Here is a 26,040-nt window from a genome sequence, read left to right as displayed (position 1 = left end):
TGTCTTGACTCTCAGTATAAAGGGACTCTAACATCAGCTACTGCCATTTAACAGGGAAATTGCATTTTTTACGAGAGAACGTCTGTGCAGATTCCTTTGAAAATTTTAAGGAATTCGCTTTGTATTATGGAGGAAATTCGCTGAAATTTGCACAAAAATCCGCACAATCGTTTGCATGTAAAAAATTAAATCGCCCGATTAAATTTGGCAATAGCTGATGTGGCTTGGTTCCTTTCTGTTTAACGCGGTCCAAGTATCCCTCGGTAAATCATGAATTTTCTGGAAAATTTTCAAATATTTTTCCTCCAATTTTTCAGATCATTTTGTTCGCAATTCCACCTGAAGTTCCTGAAAATTTCAAGGAAAGATATTCATAGCAATCCTCGAAAATAAACATTTTATCGGAGGAAATTTGGCAATTCTCGGATGTTCGTACGGCGTTTTGCCTTAGCACGTTAGCCGTGTGTTAGTGCCAGCGCAGTGCGAGGATCTCGAGTTTTTTCCTCGAGGTTTTGTGAGGGTTCTGGGGCTCGGTGGAGGGATACGTAGGTGGGGTAGGGTACTGCGCAATTGAGGAGCAGGGTTGTAGTTTGCTGGGAGAAATTTTATGGGGCTCTATTTGACCGGGAAGCTTCAGTGAACCACTACGACAAGGTACGAATTAAGCATTTTTATGTAAAATTTCTCCTCAAATATTATGGAGCTCTGTTTGACTGGGAAGTTTCAATGGACCAATAGACATGGTGCGAATTTAAGCAGGCTGATTTATGTTTTCTCATCTAAATATCACGCAGAACACGATTTGAGCTACGAAAACTAGCGTAAAAAAATTAACTCTGATAAATGATTTTGTACAGACGCGGTGTGAGAGCTTCGTATGTTGCTCTTACGATCTTTACACAAAACCGATAAAAAAGAGCCAACCTGACTCTGGTTGTAATGAAAATGTTCCCTAATTTAAAGTGAATTTGTCTTTGTCTGGAAAGACTCGAGTTTTACAAACCGAGCCATGATGCCCAGGTAACGGGAAATTTTTTATCCACCACCGGGCAACACTGCCAAAGATTCGATCTTTCCTCCTGGAGGTCCATCGTTTCAGCAGTCCAGCAATCGATCGCCCGGTCTATAAGCCTGTTGGCCATGAGTTATGGCAATTCGATTGTAGACTCTAGATAAGTCAGGATAACAGCATGCTCGTAGTTTTTATTCAATGTGCTGCAATTTGACTAGCATAATCACGAGGGGCGCGGAGAGAGGAAGTCGCGTTTGAAAAATTCGTTAATTTCCCACAGCTCGTCGCTTCTTTTACGGAAGGACGTAACTTAATTTAAAGATGAGCCCCGTACGTTCACTTGACTCCTTTATTTCCATGGACCATGAGAAAATAAAGGTACACTTTATCGTTGGAGGAGCAATAAATAATTGTAGTTGAAAAATACAAAAATGGTGGCTTTACCCTTTGATGTATCGATCATACAGAGCTGATTAGGTCCTAGTGCAAAGAAAGGCGGGCCCCCTTTATTTCTTACACTTACATTAATTTTTTGTTTGACTGCAACATTTACAAGTAAAAAATAGATTTTGCGACTAACATTTATCTTTAGAACCACGATGGATCCCCTCCGACCATTCTCGTGTACCACCTTGGGCGGAACTCTGGATTTCTTTATGGGGGGGGGGGGGGGAGGGAGGGAGGGCGCAGGTGCACCTCCAAAAAGCGACTAAGAGGACTATCACCCTCCAGCCCTATTAGAGAAGAATTTCTGATCGTGTGAGGCCCTCCTCTGAAAAAATGCGAAAATCCAAATAACATGGTAGCAATTTTGATCAATTTTCACTGATAATTAATAGGAATGCAATTTCAAAGTTGACTGAAATCATCTAGTGATTATAAATTTAAATCTTCCTAATTAGATCACCTGAAGAAGAGCATTTATATATATCTAAGACGGAACTCTATATTTAAAAAAAAAAAAAATCGAATCCGAAGGGCCAATCGAAGGGCCGAGTTGAATTCTGAAGAGGGCCGCGCAGCGGTGTGATTATTGAATTTGATAGCAATAGCTATTAAAGAAGACAAAGAGAAAATGGAGCTCTCGTATTGATAGAAACGGGTAGTTGCTCTACACTAAAAGAGAATATGATAGACTATTTATACGGTCCTTATTTGTCCATCGGAACCATCCGCTTCCACCAATAGGATGGATGGACCTCCATGGGCCCTTTGTCTATAGCTTTCTCTATCAACTTTAATGATCTATCCCTGTTTCCACAAATGATCATCACGACTAGAAACTCTTTCTAATTCAGACTTTGAGGGGGCCATACCGGTACTCATTCAAAATCCCCCCCCCTCTTCCGAATTGAAGTTCATCAATCTCGCAGTCATTTGGCGAAGCGGGGGCCAGATTTTTGCGTCGATAATTAATGAGCACAAACGTACTGGAAACATCAACTATCCGAACAACATGAGTACCCACTGCTTGTTTTAACTCCACCATCCCGGGCGTGGCGAGGGGGAGGGGGAGGAGGGATCGATTTGCACCGTGCGTTTCACACAAACTCAAGCGCATTAATCTTCCATCGATGAATGATTATGTGCGGATTAATGTTTTGCCGCTCGACCGTAACGCTGCCGCTTTCAGGAAAAACGCCGTATGTACGTTCTAGAGTTGCCAAATTCCCCCATTAAAACTTTATTTTATGGGAAAGTTATGAATGTTTTCCCTTGAAATTATTAGATATTTTAGATTAAATCGCGAAAAAAATTAAATTGGTTTTTGACGACAATCGGCTCGGAACAATTTCTTAAAACGTTTATCGGCAAGACAATTTTCCATTGACCTCATATGAATATAGGAAAGCTATGAATGTTTTCCCTTGAAATTATTAGATATTTTAGATTAAATCGCGAAAAAAATTAAATTGGTTTTTGACGACAATCGGCTCGGAACAGTTTCTTAAAGCGTTTATGGGTAAGACAATTTTCCATTGACCTCATATGAATATAGGAAAGCTATGAATGTTTTCCCTTGAAATTATTAGATATTTTAGATTAAATCGCGAAAAAAATTAAATTGGTTTTTGACGACAATCGGCTCGGAACAGTTTCTTAAAACGTTTATGGGTAAGACAATTTTCCATTGACCTCATATGAATATAAGCGGCGTAAAATCCGTAACTATACCATGGACTCATGCTCCAGTGGATTGGTATTTTATCAAAGAAAATTTGGCAACACCTGATGACTCTTACGTTGTTTTCCCTTAGTAAGTCAGCAATGCTGCCGTGCCGTGAGCGAGAACAGCGTATTTGCATAGGGATATCATGCCGAATTATGTGGTTTTTAATCAGCAGGGCATCGCGCCGAGAAAACGCCTTGCGCGTGAGTGAACGCCTAAATCATTGGTGTCAGATGCACTGAAATTCGCTCAGTTCACTCGAAGTGAATCGGAAGTGAGTTGAAATTCCCACGGATTTCTCATGAAATTTGGCAACGCTGAATCGTGCAATTCTTCATTTGGGTTACGTTCTACAAATGGGAACCAAGTTAGCGACTGATTGGAGTCACCACGGTTCTAAGTGTATCGATTCGATAGATATTGTGAATCGATTATTTTTCAATTGGAGAATGGAAAGTGTTTCGTTACTGTCCGGATCTGGTTTGAAGCTTTTGAAACAGATCGCGGTTATTTTATCGAATATGATCCAAACAAGAGCGTATAATCCCTGTAAAGCAACCAATGAAGATTCATCTACATATTGTAAACATATTGTATAAATTGGAGAGAAGTGAGTCAAAAATGCTAACTGCCACGTAGACAGCGAGCCTATAACAAAAACAATTTAATGCAAACATGTTCGACCTTTCCGCCTAAAATCATCCCTATAACTTTAATATTGGATATTTCAGATTGAAAAAAAGAGAGCAAACAAGCTGGCAGATTAAATTCTACAATTTTCATGAATTTCCTCTCACATTTTTATTTCTTCTTTTACAATTGTTTTCCTTCTCTTCCCCAGAAGGATTACTTTTTTATGAGAGCATAAAATGGATTGCATTTTGCAAAAAGGAACCAGATGCATTACAATGATGCTAAGATTGTGCATTTTCATCCTATGCAATAAAATTACTGAAATCCTGAAAAAATATGAAATTTACACGGTAATTTCTGTCATAAATTTACAGTTTTTAGCGAGTGATCAGAAACTGTAAATGGGCAATCAGGTTTTTTTCTCCATGACAAAAGAATTAAGTTGCACAATCTTTGCAACATTCCAATGCTCCTGGTTCCTTTTTGCAAAATGCAATTCAAACATACACTAGAAAAAAACACATTGGATCTAGAGTCCAGACTCTTAAAAACATCGACAAGGAAAAATACTCTTGATTCAATCGGAATTTTGCTTAAATCAAGAACCAAGCCCCTTAATTTGAGCGGATTTTCTTTTGATTTAAGCAAAAATCTGATTGAATCAAGAGTATTTTTTCTTGTCGATGTTTTTAAGAGTCTGGACTCTAGATCCAATGTGTTTTTTTTCCAGTGTTCAAACATAAAACCACCTAATCTCTCTACGTTAAACCACCGTATGTGACATTTTCTAGTGGACATAAATCGTCCAAGCCCACGAATCTAAAAACCGCTGTCATAAGAAGTTTAAGACTCTATGCTAGATGCTTTGCGTTTACCATATTTCAGTTCCAGCGAAGTACAATGCGGGTAGTCTTAGAGGTGCTAAACGCACGGGGAGCCCGCACTTTCGAAGATAAGGTAACTTATACACATTAACTCTGTCCGCAAGGCAAACTTGGAATGTTTACACACACACTCGCAGGACTCGGTTACGGACACTATAAGCGCGAGCGATCTTCAATTTGAATGAATTGGCACGCGCTCAAATCATCCTCGAATCTTCTCCTGAGCACCGATAATATCAAGATCGAGGAGCAGATTTATACATCACTTGGGAAAAGATGTGAGGTCGGGTATAGGGTGTGCCAGAAGTATACATCTGCACTATTCTGCACTCGCATCAGCTGGGCCGGAAAATCTAAGAGTGTTCGTATTCTGTCTGTTTTCATAATTTTCTTCCTCATTCAATGCTGATGAGAGCTCATGTTTTACGGAATTCATCATTATTTGGTCATTTTGGGTCTGCTTTCAAGTCTAATACTCACCTAAACATGGGACCTGTGGACCGATTATGGCGAAAAATGAACGTTTTGCGAATTCGCGGTTGAATGCCAATAAATCCGTCGTTTTCGCCAAAATCGGACGTCAGACCCATGTTTTGGAAAGTATTGGACCCGGAAAAAAACAGCAAACGACCGAATCATGATACCGAAATCATCAAGCCGCTTTTATAGCGCAGCCTCGCGCTTCGCGACGCCCAATCGCCATTGCCCTATCCTCCCAGAGACCATCAGGCAATTGGCACCTTCGGATCTCCTTTTCCACCCCTTGTCGCCAAACTTTCACGGGACGTCCACGCCGTCGCCTTCCGGGAGGAACCCAATCGAAAATCTGCTTGGGCAACCGATCGTCCGCCATCCTCCGTCCAAATCATGATGCATCCCGTAAACTAGACTTTAAATGAGCAGAAAACCTTACAGTTGAAGAAATTCAGGGTGGGCTCAAAAACGGCCCTCTTCGGTACCCCTCCTTTCCATTCATTCACATCAGATTATTTCTCGTGAAGAATTTTCTTTTACCAAAGATTAAATAAAATTTGCTCGAAAACATGAATCCTTGGAGTATATTTTTACCACACTGGGAAAGAAAACACATTGGATCTAGAGCCCAGACTCTTAAAAACATCGACAAGAAAAAATACTCTTGATTCAATCAGATTTAAGCTTAAATCAAGAACCAAGCCTCTGAATTTGAGCGGATTTCCTTTTGATTTAAGCTTAAATCTGATTGAATCAAGAGTCCTTTTTCTTGTCAATGTTTTCAAGAGTCCGGACTCTAGATCCAATGTGTTTTTTTTCCAGTGCATGACATGCATGTTCAAAATGCGAACCAAAATTTTCAAGCATCCTGTGCCCAGAGAAGGGAATTTATGCGCGCATCTCCCAGAAAACTTGGAACGCGGCACCGCGCAGTTTGATCAGAGCGTCCACACGACCAGTAACATACCTTCGCATATAATGCGCCTACGATTAATTACGCATCGAGCATCAAAATATGACAGGGCGCAAAAACTGTCTACCGGACGGGCTGCAACTCAGACGTCGACACGCACAACGTCTAAAGCCCGTCAGAGCCCGGCGTAGCCCTTCCAAACCGGTCGCAAGTCGGGTATACGTTGCTCCTGTCAACGCTCTTCCGATAGAAACGTCCATAAACCGCGTATCTACGTAACAATTCAATTGGATTTGCGCTGTTTTTGCGCAGCATGGACGGTGTGAAGGCTCTTCTCTCGTCCGGCTTTCGGTTATAACTGTCTAAACGATTTTTCGTGTTTCGCGTTATGAAACGGAATGACGGTATAATTTTCTGCTGAAAAGGGGACGTCGTTTCGAGAGGGGCCGGCGGGGGGGGGGGGGGGCTGACATTATCTAAATAACCCTTTCGTGAGCTCGACGCCTACTCGGTGCATAGTTGCATCGGTGCAGTCTCCGACGCGGGCGAGATGCAGTTCTGTCCTCTAAATGATCGTAACCCGTATGATTTGTAACCGCAAGTATCAAGAATCGGTACCAATAAGTAAGATAAATAAACATTCAATTACGAATGCTCCATTGTAAAGGACATTGGGCATGTGCGGATTTCACTGGAGAGAGGGCCTTACCGCCGACGAACTCAAAATTGAATTGGCCATTCTCAAAAAAACTTAAGCGCCAGGAATAAAAATGCAAAAAAAACGGCAAAAATTGTTGGAATCGACCCGTTTCAAAACCTCGATTGAGTATGCCATTGATCCATTAAGTGCTTTAATATTTTGGAGCTTTAAGATTAAAAGTTGGTTAATTTGGACTTTCCCGTGCGTTTCTCGTAATTTAATTTCTGCGCTTACGTCTTCTTCAGAATGACCGATTCAACTGAGTAACTCGCACCTACTCTTGAAAGAGTGATTTACGAATATTTTATCAAAACGAATGCCCAAAAATGTCAAATGAAGGTATAATTGTAGCGATTACGTTGAAGTTTGCATGAAAAGAATCACTACAAGTTCTGCAATAAAATAACGAGCTATTACTGAAAGCTCTTTCAAGTTTCTGACAGCCATGTTTACTGCCTATAATTGAGGAGTTTCGAAGACAGGAGGGATGAATGCAGTTTTTTTAAAAAAATTGAGATCTTAACTAGTTCCACTAAAACTAGTCTTAAAATATATTCCTCGAAAAATTCTCTACTAATATCCAATTTTTAAAAATCAAAAAGTGAAATTTAACTTTCTTCCTGCCATTAGGCTCGGTGTAATTTTGAAACTTTAAACACGTATTTCTTGAGACAGCAAGAACTGCACTTATTTCACTTGTCCTACAAGTCCCTCAATCCTTGAATATTGTCTTGCAAGTTTCGCTCATTTTCGGCCCAAGAATCGTTGCTCCCCTGACGCAAAGGGCGCATCTAAGATGATGTTTAAATCTATCACCAGGTAATCTTATTGTAATATTTGTTCTCAATGCAAATTATTCGCAAATCGGAATATTCCCAGATAGATTATCAAACCACGCAACACCGCCCTCGCACCAGTTGCCTTTCGCATCCCCGCAAAAAAAAAACCATCGTAAACGGTGTCGAGATTGCCGAGAATAAGTGCCCGCAACATCGATTTTTCAAAGCATAAATCCGGAATCCATAACCTGGTCCCGTTCCGGCGCTGGGCGGGCGACGCGACAACGGAAGATGGAGGGCAGCGCGGCGCTTAATTACTCACTCGTAAACAAACATTGTTAAGAGTGCATAACCACTGATTAGCGGAAAAAGTATGGCGAATTTCACCACAATTTTACTGCCGGCCCCGACCCGATAAATTTCCCGGACGGACTTGAGTAATGGTTATTTCTTTTTAAATTAATAGTGCGGCGCTAGGATTAGGTCGAACGGTCTCGGACGGCATTCTTTGAGGCTCCCCGAGCGCGGCTCCTATCCGGGGGAAAGTCATTAAGGCGCCATAAACGAGTGGATCTTGGCGGGAAATTCGCCGGGATAAGCGCTGCCTCCAAGTTAGGTATCTTTCCGAACCTGGTATATGGTGCTACGTCTAGAAAAAAAGTTCGGTAACTTCGGCTCATATCGAACACAGTATTCGGTACAAGCTAGAGTCCCTTTATACTGAGAGTCCAGACAACACCCCCTTATGGAGTCACAAACGGGAATAAAGATTATAGAAATTGAACGTTTTATCTAAACTTTGATCGTCCCATTCTCAAATTCCTTTCTCCGTTCCTTCTCTCATTCCGTTTGTTCCTTGCCGAACCCGTAATTCCCTGGTCCATTCCAGATTATAATCTTTGCAATCGGTGAAAATGTCATCTTTATTCCCGTTTGTGACACTGTGAAGTCCTAAAATACGAGAACCAATCAGAAATGGATTCACATTGTCTTGACTCTCAGTATATAGGGACTCTAGTACAAGCAACCAGTGTTTCGGTCACTAACACAGAATTTCGGTTCGTATAACCGGAAACTATCATCTGAATCGAGAGCTTCAGCTACCAAACCGAAAAAGTTCGGTATTCAATATGAACCAAACACCATCTTGTACCAAACTTTTTTTTTCTAAGTTTTTCATATAAGACTATCAGCCTGGTACACTTTTTGAAATTGTTGAAACGAGAGAAAAAGTGCTAAAAGAAAGATTTGAGTTGTTTCCCAGGCTAATTCTAATTACGAATTGGGTTGGGTCAGTCATACTAACGGTGCAAAACTCTATATCTTTTTCCAGTGAACGGTAAATCGATGGTGAAACTGCAGAAATGCGTGTGTCGATTTATGATGTTACAGAATTCCTGTCATACTCTATTTTCGACTTGGAAAACTACCATTCCTCTACTTCATTCCTTGAAAACTTAGGTGATTTTTCTTCTCTGTGCTGAGAAAATTCGGTCTCCTTTTAAAAAGTAAAGAAGTAGCGATATAAAACACCACAACCGAGATACGCATTTTTGCAGTCTCATCCGAAATGCACTGTGACCACTTTTCAAATTGGTGAAATACAGTGAACGCTGCCTTGTGAAAAGTGTACCATAATTTGCGGCGATAACGATAACGTCGATAAAATACGGCGAAGCTGGGAATTCGCGTTGTACCTTACAGATGGTCGACGGTGCATAAAGATATTCTAGTATGCGCTGCAGAAAGAGACGGAACATCAAGGGTAATTTCATATCGATGAAATATGGTAAATGCGATGTTTTACTGTTGAATGCATTGTATTTTACCGTATCGTCACTATAGTGCATCAAGAAAATTACCAACTTTAGGTAAAATAAATACGAAGAAAATATAAAGTAAATACCTTTGCCGTATCCATTCACGTCTGATCTGAAGTCGTCATGACCCCATATTCCATCAGTGAGCTGTCCCAATCCTTGAATCAGGAGATTCTGCTCATGTAGTCCATCGTAGGTTTCATCCAAAAGGTCCAATCCTTGATTTTTAGCTGAGGCCCCTTGCGGCATCGAGTAGCTCAATACACCCTCTGCAAAAATGAAACAAAGAACCAGAAATTACTCGCGGGCATGCAAATTTTTCTTGGTTAACATAGACCTTGCGTTCCTTGATTCGAATCTGAGGGAAGTCTCTGAACAAAATTCTGAACGAACAAGGAAAATGGATAATATGTTCCATGGGAAAAAAAGCAAGAAAAAATAGGCGCCGAAAAATATTCGCACTTCGCAATTAAATATTTTAAAATATAAGTATCTTGACTAAGGTAAAACGAATAACAACACAATTTTTTTCATTTTTTTTTTAAAAAAAAACATTGTTTTTAATATCATCCTTATCATCGTGAACCAATAGCGCATGGATTTCTGCCCGTATTTGATTAGCGCCAAAATACTGAGGACCGGTTTCTGCAAGTATCTTGAAAGTGATCCCAAATCATCTACTTCATCCTCTAAGTCCACCCCGGAACACTAGGAGACATTAGTTTGGCCGGATGTGAAAAACTAGCAGCCAAACGCATTACAAATTTTCGAATTTTTTAGGGGTAGAATTTTTAATTTTAGGCGCTTATCATTGACTCAACACAGGACATGAAGTTCAAACTCCAATAGCTAGTCTTTACAAACGTAAAAACGACTTATATCATTAGATTTCTTCCAAAAGCTCTCGCTACGGAGAGGATCAAGGGTGTGAAGCAACCTTATCCGACAAAACCCGAACCGAAGATGAAAGAAATTCATTGAGATCGACGAGTAAATCTCGCCGGAAAACACTTGCAACATCCGGAGAGAGTTATTCGATGATGAAGTGGATACATTTAAATCAAAAGTAACTATATTCATTGTGACATGGGCCCTGTCATGCATGTATTCTTATGAGCCTCATAGCTCACGCCAGAATGGATGTAGCTCCTTTCGATTCAAATACGTCCAAGTCATTGGATCTCGGGGCTGGAATGAACCAATTTTTATATCGCTCGACGGGCGAACTCTTTTTAATCAATCGAAATTCCTGAGCGCTGGAGCGAGCGTGCAGTTTACAGCGCATCAAAAGGATTGTTGCAAGCCTTTGTAACGGGCGACGCGTTTCATCAAACCTGTCAGTGAGGTCGCGTAACATTCCCGAAAATCATCGGGGTACCTTGCTCCGGAAGACAGCAGTAAGTGCGATTTTGCGTAGGCTTCGAGGCTCGTATGGGTGAGCCCTAACCGAGGTTCACTTTCCGATGCACATACTGCTAATCGCAGCAGGGGAGAAAATCCTTGAGAGACAGTAGTGGTGAGCCTCGGGACTCGGGTGGTTGTGTGCTAATCGTGGCTCTTACTAAAACGGATTTACTGCTGTTTTTCGAAGGATGCTCTGTTCTGGCGTAGTTTTAACGATGCTCGCCGATGCATCCTTGCCCTGGCATTTCAGCTTGTCGCTGGCTTTGAAATTTCGTCCTGTTTTCAGGTGCATTCCTCAGTGCACCGGTCTGAGGCCTGCCGTGCTGTCAGTTCGCGAATGATGGACTTTCGGATATCGGGCCCGGAAATAAAATGGACCGCGTTTAGCAGGAAGGAACCAAGCCACATCAGCTATTGCCAAATTTAACTGGGCAATTTTTAACTAGAACTTTTGTGCGGATTCCTTTGAGAATTTTAAGGAATTTGCTTCGTACTTTGCAGAAAATTCACTGTAACATGCGTAAAAATCCGCACAACCATTTTCATATTAAAAATTAAATTTCCATAGTAATGTTGGCCACTTGTGATGTGGCCGGTTCCTTTTCGCTTAACACGGCCAAAAAACGGTGCCTCAGTCACTATCTTGGGTTACATGCGTAATGATGTGATACAAATGCCAAAGCCTGGATGCAGCTACCTCTACTTGACAGGTGTCTGCGACGCATATACAAGAGATTGAAGGCGAAATTGCGTTCCATTATCTGGGTCAATAGGTGTATTGACTTGATATTGATTTCAAAGAATGTATACAACTATTCCTGCATGATGGATATCATTGTTGCATATGGGAGAAAATGAAGGCGAACTGGCTTTCTATTGGCTTTACCAACAGATGTACAGACGGAACATAGGAGAGGAGCGGAATAACACTATGAGAGCTGGCTTCACATAATGCAAGATTATTACTTTTAAATATCTTTGGAAATAATCTAATCCATCTCAAAAATTTGGACTGCATCCGACCAAAGATGCAGGCTACTGAAAAGACACCGATAGGGAAGATAAGATACTACTGGTAAGTCGCTCTTATAGCGATCTTGTGCGCTCTGCGACACCCAACCGCTAGTGACAGCGATCTTGCCGGAAGATAAGATACTTTTACGAAAAGGAGGAAAAATATTACGTAAGGACCGAAAGAGTGCGTGAGATTACGAACGCCGAGCAGAACATCGTGCATGGAATTATGACCAAACAGCTTGTCTGGTACGGTCATATTCAACGAATGGCGGATGACGGATTGCCTAAGATGGTACTAGATTGGGTTCCTCCTGGGAGAAGACGTAGGGGACGTCCAGCAAAATCGTGGATAGGTGACATTCAAGATGAAATCACAGGATGCCATTTACCAGATGACCTCTGGATCTATAGGCAAGGATAGCGGTTAAGTGTCGCAGAGCGCCCGGGCGCGCTGTGAAGCGACTCGAATGTAGGAAAATTATTAAAAATTGTTATTGCGACTTAGCCACAAGAGAAAGGCAAAATTTACCAATATGATCATGATCAGCTGATTGTGAGTGGAGGTTGTGAAGAGCACTCTGAGAAATTATCAATGGCACGGAATCGTGATTTTTTGTTTCATCATAGCAAGATGTTACTGTTTTACAGCAAATACTAACAACAAAGTCAAGGTAAGAAACATAAAATTGACAACACAATGCTAGGAATTCGCACTGTAAACCCGTCTAACGTAATTTTTAAATCAATAAGTTAATATTGGCTCTCGAGTTGGTGTGTTTGGATAGCTAGCGAGGAGAGGAACGCTGAGGTTAACACTTTTGCTATCTGTGTTTGGCAGCTACTTATCGAATATCCAAAACGGAGGAAACACGGCTAGGTCCACAGATATTTCAGTAGCGGATGGCGTTTTGTGTGAGAAATTTTACAAGCGCTCTCTCGAGCTTCTCGGAGGAATGTTTCAATTGTATTTGAGAGCTTTCTTTGTTCATTTGTGACAAATCAGAGAGAGTTAAACTTACCGGTCCAGGGGCATCCCAAAAGCTCAACTCGCATGCAGACTGTTCGCATGTACTGACTGTATGGAACGATTCGGACTTTGGAAGCGACGATGATGGGGTCAACCTTCTGCTCTTTGACGGTGTAAGTGTCTCCGTTTGCCGCCAACGTCTGCGCAGACACAAAAAAGAAAACAGAATATTAATTTTTGAAGAAGAGGGATAGGGATTACTTTTTTTTTCATAAGCGCTGTATCAGTTTGCTCTCTAACTGTTCGATTTTCGCAAAAGTGTGAGTTAAGTATATTTTGAATCTAGGGTACTGATATGTACTCGATGAAACTTGAAAAACTCATGTTTCCTTCGCGGTGTTTGAAAACTTGCGTTCATATTTAATTTTTTCAGGAGAGTAGTGTCCAAATCACATTTTTTCTTGCATTTCCAACATGATAGTTTCGATCAGACGAAAAGGAACACACTTATGTGCGATTGATCGGACCCTTTCAAACATCTGCAATGTGAATGCATATCGACGGCGTAAGTCCGCAATCACATATCTCGTTTGCGGTGTCTGAAAATCTCCGCCTCTACGTTATTTTTTTTAAAGGATAACAAAATGACATCACTCCTTGAAGTTTTTGCAGAATTTTCTTCGCACAGAGAAGAAAAATCACGGCAGTTTTAAAGAATTGCCGCTGAGTAGTCCTCCGTTTAAAAAATAAAGTATGACAGGAACACTGAAAACAATAATATACTGTTTTAGCATCTAGGATGTTAAAAATGTGTCTGGTGATCCCAAGATGCTGCTTTTATTGCCCCCGCAGTTAACTTTACATCCTGTGAATGCAGATTCAATTGCGTGGGCAATGAAGGCAGCATCTTAGGATCATCAGACACATTTTCAACATCCTAGGTGCTACAACAGCATACCATTTTTTTCTGTCAAGTCAGTGACGTCACAAACCGAGTTATGCGATTGCCGACTTACACCGTCGATATAATTTCTAGTTAAAACTCTCGATGCTCTTTTCTTTGGATTTGATTTTTGAAATTTTCAGCGTGTGCAGCGCACCGAACACGAAAATTCAAAAAGTTAGAAAACATTGAATCCACGTAATTTAGACACTATCTCTTGACCCGAATCCGTCTCTCGAAAGCGACGCCTTCATTATTATAAGGTAAACTTCTCGAGCCTAGAGGACATTCGCCATTAAGAAAGGTACATCCAGCGAGGCTCCGTCCCCGGCTCGAAACCCCCGCTGCAGAGCTGAAAAGATAAATGTTTAAACTGGAGAGTGGAAAAGAATCCTTGCCGGTAATAATTAAACTGGCTCGTGCACTTGCCCCAGTTTCAGTTTTGTCCAGTCCCGAGTCGCACAGAGGTGAAGTATGACTCCGGTTAATTATTTAAGGGACGCGGGATCCACTCCGTTATTCAATTAAAACCTTGTTTTTAATGTTTAGGCTCAGCGTTTGCTCTCGTTTTTATCTCGCGTCCCGTGAAAGGGCACCTGGGGACGGGACACGAACAATGGACCACTGCACGAGAGAAAAAAGAGCCACTTTACGTTATACCTTTAGTTGTACTCCAACTTTTCTAAGCGACTCCGTGATTATGAAAACGCACCTATTCCTACTCGAGGGATGTGAGTGTTGCATACACGGAGAAGTGTAGGCGTTATGAGTTTGCGTTTGTGAGTGATAAACGCTGTCAAGCTGTGAAAACTAAACATTTGTGGGTACAGTGATTAACTGGTTTAGAAGAGGTAATAAAAGAGTCATTGAGCGAGGAGAAGAGAATACAAGTCGAAAATTTTCTTTTAATGCCTCTTTTTTGTCTCTATCTCTTTGTTGATAGTTACACTGCTTGGGGCATGGCTCTTCACAATCTTCGTATTATGTCCTCTGTCACTGGGAAATACCTGAGTCGAATAACATATTTAAAGTTTTCAGTATGAACAGAAATTCTGTATACATTTTAGGATATGCAGTTAGCTATTTTTTTTTTTTTTTTTTTTTTTTTTTTTTTTTTTTTTTTACAAAGGAATATAGGAGCGAAAATGTTGAAGGTTTTGCTCTTTGGCCATCGAAATGTTCATATATATGGCGCGGTGTATATCCTCAGCACAGAAGTAGTACACTCATCTATGCAAACGGACAAACTTCGGAGTGCCGTCATGTAAGAATCAGTCAGTGCCGTGGCGTGCTTTGCGATATATTGATTGATCTGCTGTTTAAACCTAGTGTAAAAGGATCGATAAATGGTGTCGATCGACAGTGAGTGTGATTGATTATTAAAGATTTCGCAATGAACGTTTTCACTGCTGTCGTTCCGTGTTCGTCAGAAGTTCCGAGATTCGGAACTTTTTTGTTCTAACTTCTTCTATTTCATGACCGTCAAAAGTTCCGGGATTCTTTTCAGATTTTTCTATAAGATCCGAGAAAGTTCGGGGAAATGTAAAAGATCCGGAACATTTCGGGAGTTTCAAAAGTTCCGGAAAAATTTAGGAAAATACCAAAAGTTCCGGGAAAAACTCAGAAAAAAATCTAGAAAAATTCCGGAATTTGTAACTAGTTCCGGGAAATGGGAGCACTGCTTTGACAATCGATTCTATATCGTACTTCCAACGGGGAGACATCGAAAATCGCTCATTCACGCCTCGCCAATAATTCATTCCACATTTGAAATTGGGAACTCCAGAGCGCGGCGGCAACCCCGAAACGCGGAAGTGCATGGTGCATGTGCATCGGCGCTTGGGGGCTCTCGGGGCGGAAGTGGAAAGATAAACCGTTATCCGTGGCTCCTCTCCAGCCGGCTCTGTTTGCGCGCCCGGGACCCGGGTCGTCATAAGCCAGCAGCGCCGCCGCCGACGACGATCTGTCTCCAGCCCCAAAGTGTCCGGACCACCGCCAGCCCGGCCAGCAAAAATATTTATTTAAAACCGAGAGAGGCCACTGCACCGGCCCGAACTAGGTGAGTGGGAAAAGTTGGGATGATAACGGAGCGATGACGCGACGCGCCTGACGGACCTGGTCATGGGAATCTGGAGCGATGTACAGTGGCGCGGCGTGCTTCGCGATATATCGATTGATCGGTCACATAAACTTATGGAAAGGATCCTAAGGACCTAAAGGATCGAAATGGAGGGTGTTCGCATAACGAACATCTTAAAAATCGATTCTTTACCATAGCTGCAAATGAGGAAATATCGATAATCGATCATTCACGCCACGTCACTGGCGATGTTTCTTTGGCGAGGTGGGGCAGGATGAGGGGTTTTTTTTTGGATTTTTGCATATTTGACCGTTTCATTCATAAAAGAACGTAACTGCATTTCAATGTTACCAATTTGTATTTTTACTAGGAAAATCATTTATATTTCTAATTGCAAATTTCACTGATTTCCCTTCTGATCTTATGTATGAATCAAAAAGATTTTGGGAAAAATTGCACAGGTGGAATTTTGTAAAAAATTGAATTGTTTGAGTTAACTTTGCAGCCTTGGAATGGTGTTTCATTCCATCGTTCGGGAAACGACGATTTATGTTGCAAGCTGGTAGTTAAAGCAGGTATTTCGTTAGATGGAATAGTTTAATCTTTGCGGTCACTTTTCAAGAATTAAAACTCTACCTGTGATTCAAGTCTAGGATACAATGTTTCTTTTACAATGTCTCGGTAAGATTGCTGCATGCCGCTACTGAATATCGATGGCTAATGTGGAAAACCACGTATCTTCATTGCAGTGTTTCAAGAATTATGATCCTATTACATTTTTTCGAAGGAGGACGAACAACTCTATGACTCGGAATTCATAGAGAACATTCTGCTAACAGAGAAAAAAATCAGGGAAGTTCTCAAAAAATTACATTGACCAGTTTCCCCGAGAATAATAATGTATGAGAGGAAGTCTGCAACGTCACAAACGGAGTGGTTTTGCACTCTTTCCATCGATATGAGAAAATTCATAACCTGGTAAGTTGTGTCAGGTGTTGCTCAGTTTGTGCAATTTCCCTCTACGCATCAGTTTATGAAAAAAAAGAGGATGAAGACTCATAATTTCAAGCCCCCAAAGAGAAGATTTGGCTTTTGTTTTTTTCTGCATTTTACAAAACGCCATTATACTATATGTGGACTTCATTTTGCAATTAGGAACTACAACTTCTGGCTCAGTTTAGAAACAACGTATGTATTATTAGTTTCCCTGTGGACGTAAGTGCTTTTACCGATGAGTCAGAAATTATAGTTTCTATTTGAAAAATGTTGTTCATATCATTGACCTTTGAAATTGTATACTTTCATACCGAGGAAGGAAATGAAATTCAAATATAATGGTTGTCATTATGTATGTCCAAAATAAATGTTTAAAATCAAAAATAAGGTTCATGCAAGTGTATTATGTAAAAGTGTGGAGAATATCTACATGAGTGTACACGACATCAATGTCGAACACTCCGTTTCTAGATAAAACTAAAAAAGTTTCTTCCATTCTCCATTGAATAATGTGTGGAAGTATGAGGGAAGTATGGGGTGGTAGCTTCGCGGTGCGCCCGCTGCGGTAACCCGATTAAAAGCCATCAATTCATGGAACAGTTTCATCTTCGGTGATGTCCCCGAGCCCCGGTCACGTGACTGCATCGCAACTTTCTGTCACCGGGCTTTCAATAAGTTTGCCAAGAAAAACAATCTGAACTTTCCCAAGCCACGACCGGGACCATGACCAGGTCCGGTTGCCAGATTGTCTGGAAAAGTCATCGATTCACCCTTATTAAAAAGAGGTGAGGTTGGATGTTACGTGTGATGCAGTAACCATGCGCGGTGACTTTAACGCACGGTTGTCGAATCGTTGTTATAATTTGCCCACTAGAATGGGTTGATATTAAAACTCAAAACGTGAAAAAAATCGGCTTTGAGGAGAATTTGAGGTTTTGTTATCAAGTCTGCCTAGCGGGGCATCACCCCTATGAACGGAGTACGAAACCCCCGTTTTGATAGGTTGTTGCTCAATAAAAATCATAGGTTTAGATCGTGTCCCAAAATAAAATGTGCTCATAAATTAAATGCAAAATAAGCAGTTTTGAGATCGGTATTAATTGACTCACTTCTCACGCTCTAAGCAGCAGTAAATGACCTTTTTCATTTAAGAAGCCACCTTCTCAGATCATAACAAGCAAAAACTTAATTGCCATCCAACATTTTTCAAATTGACCAGGGGTGTTAAATTCGGACTAAGAGGCGTCCAAAAAAACGTTATAGGAATTTTCCCCAGTTTTTTGCCTCTCCATCTCCTCATGCTAGGTCCACACTTTTCCTTCCATTCGTCCCGCAACTACCCTCTTCCAGGTAACGGTCATTTATGGGCACTGAATTACACAGCAAACTATACTATTCGCACTGGAAAAAAATTCGCTTGGATCTAGAGTCCAGACTCTTAAAAACATTGCCAAGAAAAAATAATCTTGATTCAATCGGGGTTTTGCTTAAACCAAAAGGAAATCCGCTTAAATCAAAAGGAAATTCGCTTAAATCAAGAGGCTTGGCTCTTCAATTCAAGGAAAAATCCGATTGAATTAAGGATATTTTTTCATGTCAATATTATTAAGAGTCTGGATTCTAGATCCAAGCAACTTTTTTTCCAGTGTGTTATGTTCGTTATTTTTTAAAGTTGGATTTTAAAATTACTTGATTCAATAATTGTGTAAATAGTTAAGGTCACAAACACACCCTTTAGTGAGAAACAGGCGAATTTGACGGTCAAATCTGGCAACTCGGTGGATAAAGGGTACAATCAATCGCTGACTAAGTCCCCGCCTAAGAGACTCGCGACGTAAAACTTCTAAATGCGTTTTTATGCTCCCCCCCCCCCCCCATCCGCACCCCCTCGCGGTCGAACTTTTACCTTCAAAACAAGAGCGCCCAAGTTCCCAGTTCCGACTTTCGAGTTTATTTACAGTGCTCCGCTGAGCTCTTTGTTACCACTCGGCGTATTGGATATTTATCACTGTCAATCACCTTAATCTCGCCGCGCGGTAAATATTGTTCGTGAGCTGATTTTCGATTATAACGGCTCGCGCCCCAGCCAATTGATCGCCTCCTCGTCCAATGAGATCGAAATTCTTGTCTCTCTCTCTCTCTCTCTTCGGATAGAATTTTTGTAGCGCTCCTTGGAGATTTTTCAGTTCGACTACATGTTATAACAAGGACCCTTGTAGCAATGGCTGTCAGAAAAATTATACAAAAAACTGTCCGAAAAAAATGTAAAAAACTTGTAAAATTTAAGAGTTCGAAAATTCTAAGTAGAAAATCTCTTAAAATACTCGTTTTAGGAAACCCTTTTGGGGACTTCTTTTAAATAAAAAAAAATAGTGTTATCTTATTAAAATGAAACGTAAAATTTACGAAAGAAACAACAAACTATATCCTCAATTTTTATGGTGTCCAACTTTTCCTTTTATACTTTTATGTTCACCACTTTTTTTACTCGTTTTTGCCCGCATGAAGTCTATAAAAAAATACGTAAATTTAACTTAAAATTTACGTAGAAAAATTTACTTAAAATTTTTCTTCTATTTTATGTAAAAAAACCATCAAAAAGAGTTTCCTGATACGAATATTTCAAGACTTTTTACGAAATTTTCTAGTGGTTTTGAAGTAAACTTTAAGTTCTCTTAAAATTTACGAGTTTCTTTACAACTTTTCCCAACAGCCACTGCTTCTAGGGGAACCACAATTTCTAGCTCATCTCAGAAACAACGAATGAGCCACTCGTTTCCGTATGTTGATGAGTGTTTTTACGGATGAGCCAGAACTGTAGTAACCGTTACTAAAGTTTTAAGTCAAAATCTAGTCGTGATTTTCGTATCTTAAATAATGTCCCGCAAGCCGACTCCGTGGCGCAACGGTAGCGCGTCTGACTCCAGATCAGAAGGTTGCGTGTTCAAATCACGTCGGGGTCATACGTTTTGGGGAAAATGACCATGAAAATTTAGCACAAGGTAAATAAAATGTTCATCCATAGCTCGTATTTTCGTAGTAGTTTCGTATTGCTAAATATGGTCCAGTTCACGTCCAGGAGGTTGCACATGTTTTTTCCGCGCGGGTTTTTCAAAGAGATTCCCAAGTGTAACATTTTCCGAAGAAAATACTAAAATAATCTTGTAATTTTTTAACCAATAAAAGTTCGTTAATTCAACATTCTACGGACTGCGTTTCAAAATGAAAAACTAATACTCTAAGCTCTGAGTCATTCAAAAAGAATCCATCTGCATAGAGGAACCAATGATCCATATGTTGTTTCTGAAATTATTCAGAAATAGTAGTTCCTTATTGCAAAATTTAGTTCACAAGTGCCAATAAATGCCGATTGAAACTATCGATGTCCCAAGAACGATTTCTGAGTTCCTTATATTAAAAAGAAAGGCAATATTCACAATTTTAAGCACAATTTGACCACCTTTCCCAAAAAGGAACTTTTTAGCTCCGGCTCATTTTAGAAACAACATAGTGTGCCATTAATTTCCCAAGGTAGATAGGCGCTTTGATGCATAATCCCGAACTGGGTTATTTTTTATTGCACAATGTATAGCCGTGCTTAGGAAGAACGCCGTATGAACATTCAAGAGTTGCCAAACTTCCCCGGATAAAAGATGCGTTTTTGACGAAAATCGTGGATATTTTTCTTTAAAATTTTCTGATATTTTAGATTAAATTGTGAACAAAATAGTGTGATAATTTTGAAGAAAAACATTTGGAACTTCTTCAATGAATTCGTATTTCATCAGAGAAAATTTTGCAACGCCTGAGGGTTCATACGGCATTTTTCCAAAGCACGGCAGTGTAGTCCAATTATAATTCATTTCAAAATCATTGTAATGAATCTCAATAAGAGGAGCCCCTTCAATTAATAGATAGGCAACAACACTCACATGTAGTAATCATTTCACAATTGAATTGGAATGCATTGCAACCTGAGTTATTTGGGTAAGAAAAAGCGGTACTCTGTCAACCTAAATTAACATAATTATGAGGAATCATTAACTAAAGTTTTCAATGAAAATGTAGTACTGATTTTTGTATCATTTAGCGGATCCCGTCAGTCGACTCCGTGGCGCAACGGTAGCGCGTCTGACTCCAGATCAGAAGGTTGCGTGTTCAAATCACGTCGGGGTCATTCATTTTAAAAAAAAATTTCGAGACAAAGAAAATTCAGCACATTGTTAGTTGTTCAGCCAAAATGCTTGTTTTTTTGTTATTGAAAATTTGACCTCTGACACGGATATTATTCTTAGCTGAGATATGTGTATTGATTGGAGGGTAAAAATAAAGATAAAAAAATTATATGACACGCAGTCTGGTTAATTCTTTGAAAACCTTGCATCAGGTCTCATTGAGGCTAAAAATCTCACTTCTTCAAAAAAAAAAAAAAAAAAAAAAAAAAAAAAAAAAAAAAAAAAAAAAAAAAAAAATAGATATAGCTAATCAGAAGCAGAGAAGCAAAAGAGGTTCATTATCTAGTAACGAAGGAGTGAGTGTAAATTGATTCCCCATCCCGAGACTTCCGGAGGTTGATTCGAAACTTCCAAGTTACATCAAACTGGGTCAATTTAAATGAAAAATAACTTATTTACAGAGAGTGACTGGTTTAAAAATTCCCTCTACATTACCGCGCAAGGTAGGTGAGGATCCCAAGGAAGGTAGATTAATAAAACTTCAGATTCTAATAAAAACAAATGAGCGAAAATTAATTAAATATTTTACGTTGCGAAGAGAGTAACGACTGGCCGAGGGGGCAGCCGGGATGGGGGGGGGGGGGGGGGTTATATATCTGCAATAATATTTCATCCGCGCGGCGTGCAATATTTACATCTATTTAAACGCTGTTCATTTGATCCGGGATTTTTTTCCCATGAAAGCTGAAGACTTTAATTAATTTATATCTTGTTCGCTCTGCCTCTTGCCTGAAAAAAAGGAGATGAAATTAATTCAGGGAACGTAAAAATAGCAACTTTGCTTCGTGTGAATGACCCAGAATGAAATCTGCGCGGAGCCGGAGTCAAAAGGAAATCGGGGTGGGGCCCGGGGGAAGGGGGTCCTCTTTGCTGTCTTTGATAAGTTTGAAAATTCGTACTTTGCTTCGTCTCCCGGTTGTAGAGACCCCTCTATATTTTCGCGTAATTTTTTTTTTAATTGAAATAAGAATCTGAGATGAAGTCTTTTCATTTGCTTGATGCGCAATATGACTCTCAAGTTTAGGTGAGTTTCGTTTTTCGAAAACTTTTTGTAAAATCTGGAAATGAGGATGCACCTTGAACAGTGGATCAGAAGTTTATGGCGAGTCGAATTTGGGAAAGCTCAGAGGACATTACATGTTTTGGTCATTTTGCCCCAGACCAACGTAAATTGGCAGTTTTTTTTTTCTTCTTTAAATTTATTTATTTTTGAGAATCTGTTTCAGCCTTTGGTTTCAGCTGAACATGTGAAAATAATCATTGGTTACACAGGAAAAAAAGAACACGGGGTTGTGGATTATATGAAAATTTCCCATTGATTGACGTAGTACCCCAAAAAATTAGGTTACTGACCCAAATGTTATGATACTACTCCAACCGGAGTTGCAGTACCACGAGGTACTACGAAAATTAATTGGAATTATCCATATCATCCAACAAATTGGGTAGCACCAAAATTTTCGGGGATAATCCCTAAAACTTTATTCCGTGTCGTTATCTCAACCTTGGGAAAAAGTTTAAAAATTAGATGAGCCAATTATTACAAACAATGAAAATTCCCAGAAAAGTTTAAAAATTAGATGAGCCTACAAATAATGAAAATTCTCAGGGTATAAACTTTAAAAAAAAAGTATGAGCGGCTCTCGTACGTATATGAGCAAAACAGGTATAAAAAGTGACTAGAAATTGGTGTATTTTATACCATCATCACCCTACCGCTGCCACACGAGTTTATGATCAATCAATCTCGTCTCCATCCTTGGAGTAACCTTTTAAAGGAAGATTACTTAAGGTTTCCTTGAAAGAAGAAAACTACAGTTCCGCGGTAAAATCAATGAGTTCGAAAGCAGGAGCACGTTACAGGCGCACAATGGAGCAAGCCAGTGGGAAAAGTTGGAAAAAATGCGGAAACTTTAAAGCTCATAACACCGTTTGTGCACTGCTTTGCTGAGGAAGCACGCCGTATGAAAACTCGAAAGTTACCAAATTTCCCTGGATAAAACACGGATTTTTGACAACATTCATGCACGTTTTTCCTTGAAATTTTCTGTTATTTTAAATTAAAGTGCGTACAAAATTGTCTGATATTTTGGAAAATAGTATTCGCAATTTTCCCAGTAAATTCGGTTTTTATCGAAGGAAACTTGGCAACACTTAACGGTTCATACGGCTTTTTTCCTCAGCACGACGGTACAGAACATTAAGGTTTTGAAAGTGGTTCTATTCGTCCTCTCGTAACATTACCATTCATGAGCGTTCCTTAAAGTGGAGGTGTTGCATGTGTGAGGGATTTGCGATTTGACAATTGATTCTTATGTAAAAGTTCGCGAGAAACACGATGGTACCACTGGTTTTCTCTGAAATTAACTCCCAAGCTCAAAAAAAACTCTCAAGTTGAGGCCAAAATGGAGAGGATATATCCCACGCTGTCCTGAGAGTCCACCTCTACATCAAGACAAACTTTCCATGGAAAGATGGGGAGCAAATACGTTGACAGGGCTGCCACTTTATTTGGGAACTCCACAACTGAAGACACGGCAACCCTGCTAATGTACTTGCTCCCAATCTTTGCATGGAGAGTTTGTCTTAATGTAGAGGTGGACTCTCAGGATAGCGTGGGATATCCCTCCATTTTGGCCTCAACTTGAGAGCTTTTTTTGAGCTTGGGAGTTGATTTTAGAGAAAATCAGTGGCACCATCGTGTTTCTCGCGAACTTTTACATAAGAATCAATCGTCAAATCGCAAATTCCTCACACATGCAACATCTCCATTGAGAATTTCATGAAATAGCCATCAAAATTTGCAGTGTTAGTGAAAAAATTCCAATCGGATCTACTTGACATTATTGAATTGATTCCTTGTGCGGCGGGAGCGGCGGTGCACTTTAAACTCCTGAGTGAAATATCACACATTAAAAACTTTCCCGTTATACGTGGCGGTTTTCGCTTACATCATTCCTAATACTTCGGTGGCCACAATATTGATAACGTGAGGGATCCCGCGAACGAGAAATTATTGACACGAGCAAAGTTTTAACGTGTTTTCGTGCGGCGTCGGGGCTCGCGGGCGGGAGCCTGGGAACTTGGAGCGCTGGAGAAAAGTTGAAGTCACCTGGGGCGCTACTTACTGTCGAACGCCGGCGACCAGCAAAGCCTCGAGTTGAAGCGCTGGGGTCCGAACTGTGACAGAAAAGAATGTGTCCGACGAGGACGCACGGAATAACTTTGAACAAAAGGAGGGGGTGGTTTCAGTTTTGGCGACCATTTTTATGACGTGGAAAGATACCTATATTTTTTGCGCGGCATGGCGTTTGAATTTACCGTCCACCCAAGCGGCACAGTGTTAGGTATGTATCCATGGTATACGGTTAGGTTAGAGCCCCTTTATACTGAGATTAAAGACAATTCGAATCCATTTCTGATTGCTTCCTGTGTGTAGGCCTTCACAGTGTCACAAACGGGAATAAAAATTACAGTTTCACAGGGCCGGATTTATGGGCCGCGGCCCATGGCGGCAAATTTAGAGGGCGGCAAACGTTGTAATTTGTCCAGATGTAGGTATCAAGAAAAAAATCTAATTCAGAACAAAAATTGCAAACGAGAAAAGGCGAAAAAAATCTCTCATTTCCTGAGAGTTAAAGTATAGTAATTTTTAATTTTTTCGTCTTTCGGTGATACAAGAGACAGCGCCTTTCATTAGTCTAGTTGAGAGAGAAACCAAACACGCAATTTGGCCTGGAGCGGCGCGGCACACAGAGCAAGGATAACGAGGACTTGAGATGGAAAGGAGAGGCCCTCGGCGCGCTGGTCAGCATGGAACACATATTAGCGCCTACAAGACTCCCTGAATACTTCACGCTTTGCGTCAAACGTAGTGGAGTGCGGTCAGCAGCGGTGCGGTTGGCGTGGAACTCATAGTGCCTACAAGACTGCATGAATACTTCACGCACTGCGTCAAATGTAGTGCGATCAGCAGCGGTCGGCGTAAAACGCATAGCGCCTACAAGACTGTAGGGATACTTCACACATTGCGCCTAACAGCGCGGTTGGCGCGATGGCGGAAATGAAACCACATTCACGTTTATTCTTCATGATTTTTTCGTTCTTTTCTTTTAAATGAAAGGCCTCGTCCACACAGAGATAGGTTTACGGAACTTAATTTTTGCTCAAAGTTCCATGAACTTTTGCTAGTGTTGACAGGGCTTTCACAAAAAATGTGCCCAACACGAGTAAACGCGTCTTATGCACCCCTCCTCTTCCGGTACATTCACTCTATGGCTTGTATCGATGTTTCAAAACGAATGAGAAGGAGGTGGCAAAATACAGGCGGCCCATGGGCGGCAAGTAGGTAAATTCGGCCCTGCAGTTTCACCAATCGTAAAGATTACAGTTTCACCAATCATAAAGATTATGAACTGAAATGAACCTGGGAATAGGAGGCTCGGCAAGGAAGAAATGAAATGAGAGTGGGATCGGAGACAGGAATTCGGGAATGGGCTGATCAAATATTACAAAAAACATCCTATTTGTGTAATCTTTATTCCCGTTTGTGATATCCATGAGCCGCGTTATCTCAACTCTCGCTTTGAAGGGACTCTACTTTTAGCAACAATTTCCATGACATGGGAAGGTATATTTTTATGTGCGGCGTTTGAATTTACCGTACGCAAGTGGCACAGTGTTAGGTATGTATCCACGGTATGCGGTCAGGTGTGCAATTGTGCATCCACGGTATAAATCGATTATTGAGTAGCTCAAATTGCATAGCTTGCAAAATGAAGTAAAATACAGCCATCAAAAGGGAGAGTGAATGTTTAACCGGGTTCATTTCACATAATAAGAACCGATTCGTTTAAGCCCCTCTATTTCCATAATACAAATTGAAACATTTGTGAATGATAAATCAATGGCGAAAGTGCGAAGTCACGTATTTCATTGCAGTCTTTCAAAATCTCTGTTACTTTTTTTTTGAAGAGCAAAACGTCTTTCATGATTTGAAATTTGTAGGAAATA

At 40.5% G+C, this 26,040-nt stretch overlaps 1 protein-coding gene and 2 non-coding genes across 3 annotated transcripts in view; 2 read left to right on the top strand and 1 right to left on the bottom strand.

Annotated features, from left to right (window-relative positions):
- The window catches only part of LOC109042988 (discoidin domain-containing receptor 2), a 217,899-nt gene that overhangs the window by 77,490 nt on the left and 114,369 nt on the right, over nucleotides 1-26,040 (bottom strand). The window contains exons 4-5 of the mRNA XM_019059994.2: nucleotides 12,826-12,973; nucleotides 9,472-9,654 (exon numbers count right to left, since the gene is read on the bottom strand). Of these exons, the coding sequence (XP_018915539.2) occupies nucleotides 9,472-9,654; nucleotides 12,826-12,973 (331 nt within the window). The remainder of the gene's footprint in view (nucleotides 1-9,471; nucleotides 9,655-12,825; nucleotides 12,974-26,040) is intronic.
- On the top strand, nucleotides 19,684-19,755 carry TRNAW-CCA (transfer RNA tryptophan (anticodon CCA)). The gene has a single exon. It is a non-coding gene; the product is annotated as a tRNA-Trp (tRNA).
- Nucleotides 20,898-20,969, top strand: TRNAW-CCA (transfer RNA tryptophan (anticodon CCA)). The gene has a single exon. It is a non-coding gene; the product is annotated as a tRNA-Trp (tRNA).

The sequence above is a fragment of the Bemisia tabaci genome, chromosome 6 (assembly GCF_918797505.1).
Source record: "Bemisia tabaci chromosome 6, PGI_BMITA_v3".
Classification (NCBI taxonomy): domain Eukaryota; kingdom Metazoa; phylum Arthropoda; class Insecta; order Hemiptera; family Aleyrodidae; genus Bemisia; species Bemisia tabaci.
Note: the sequence above shows the minus strand (reverse complement) of the source record. Positions and strands in the feature narration are given on the sequence as shown.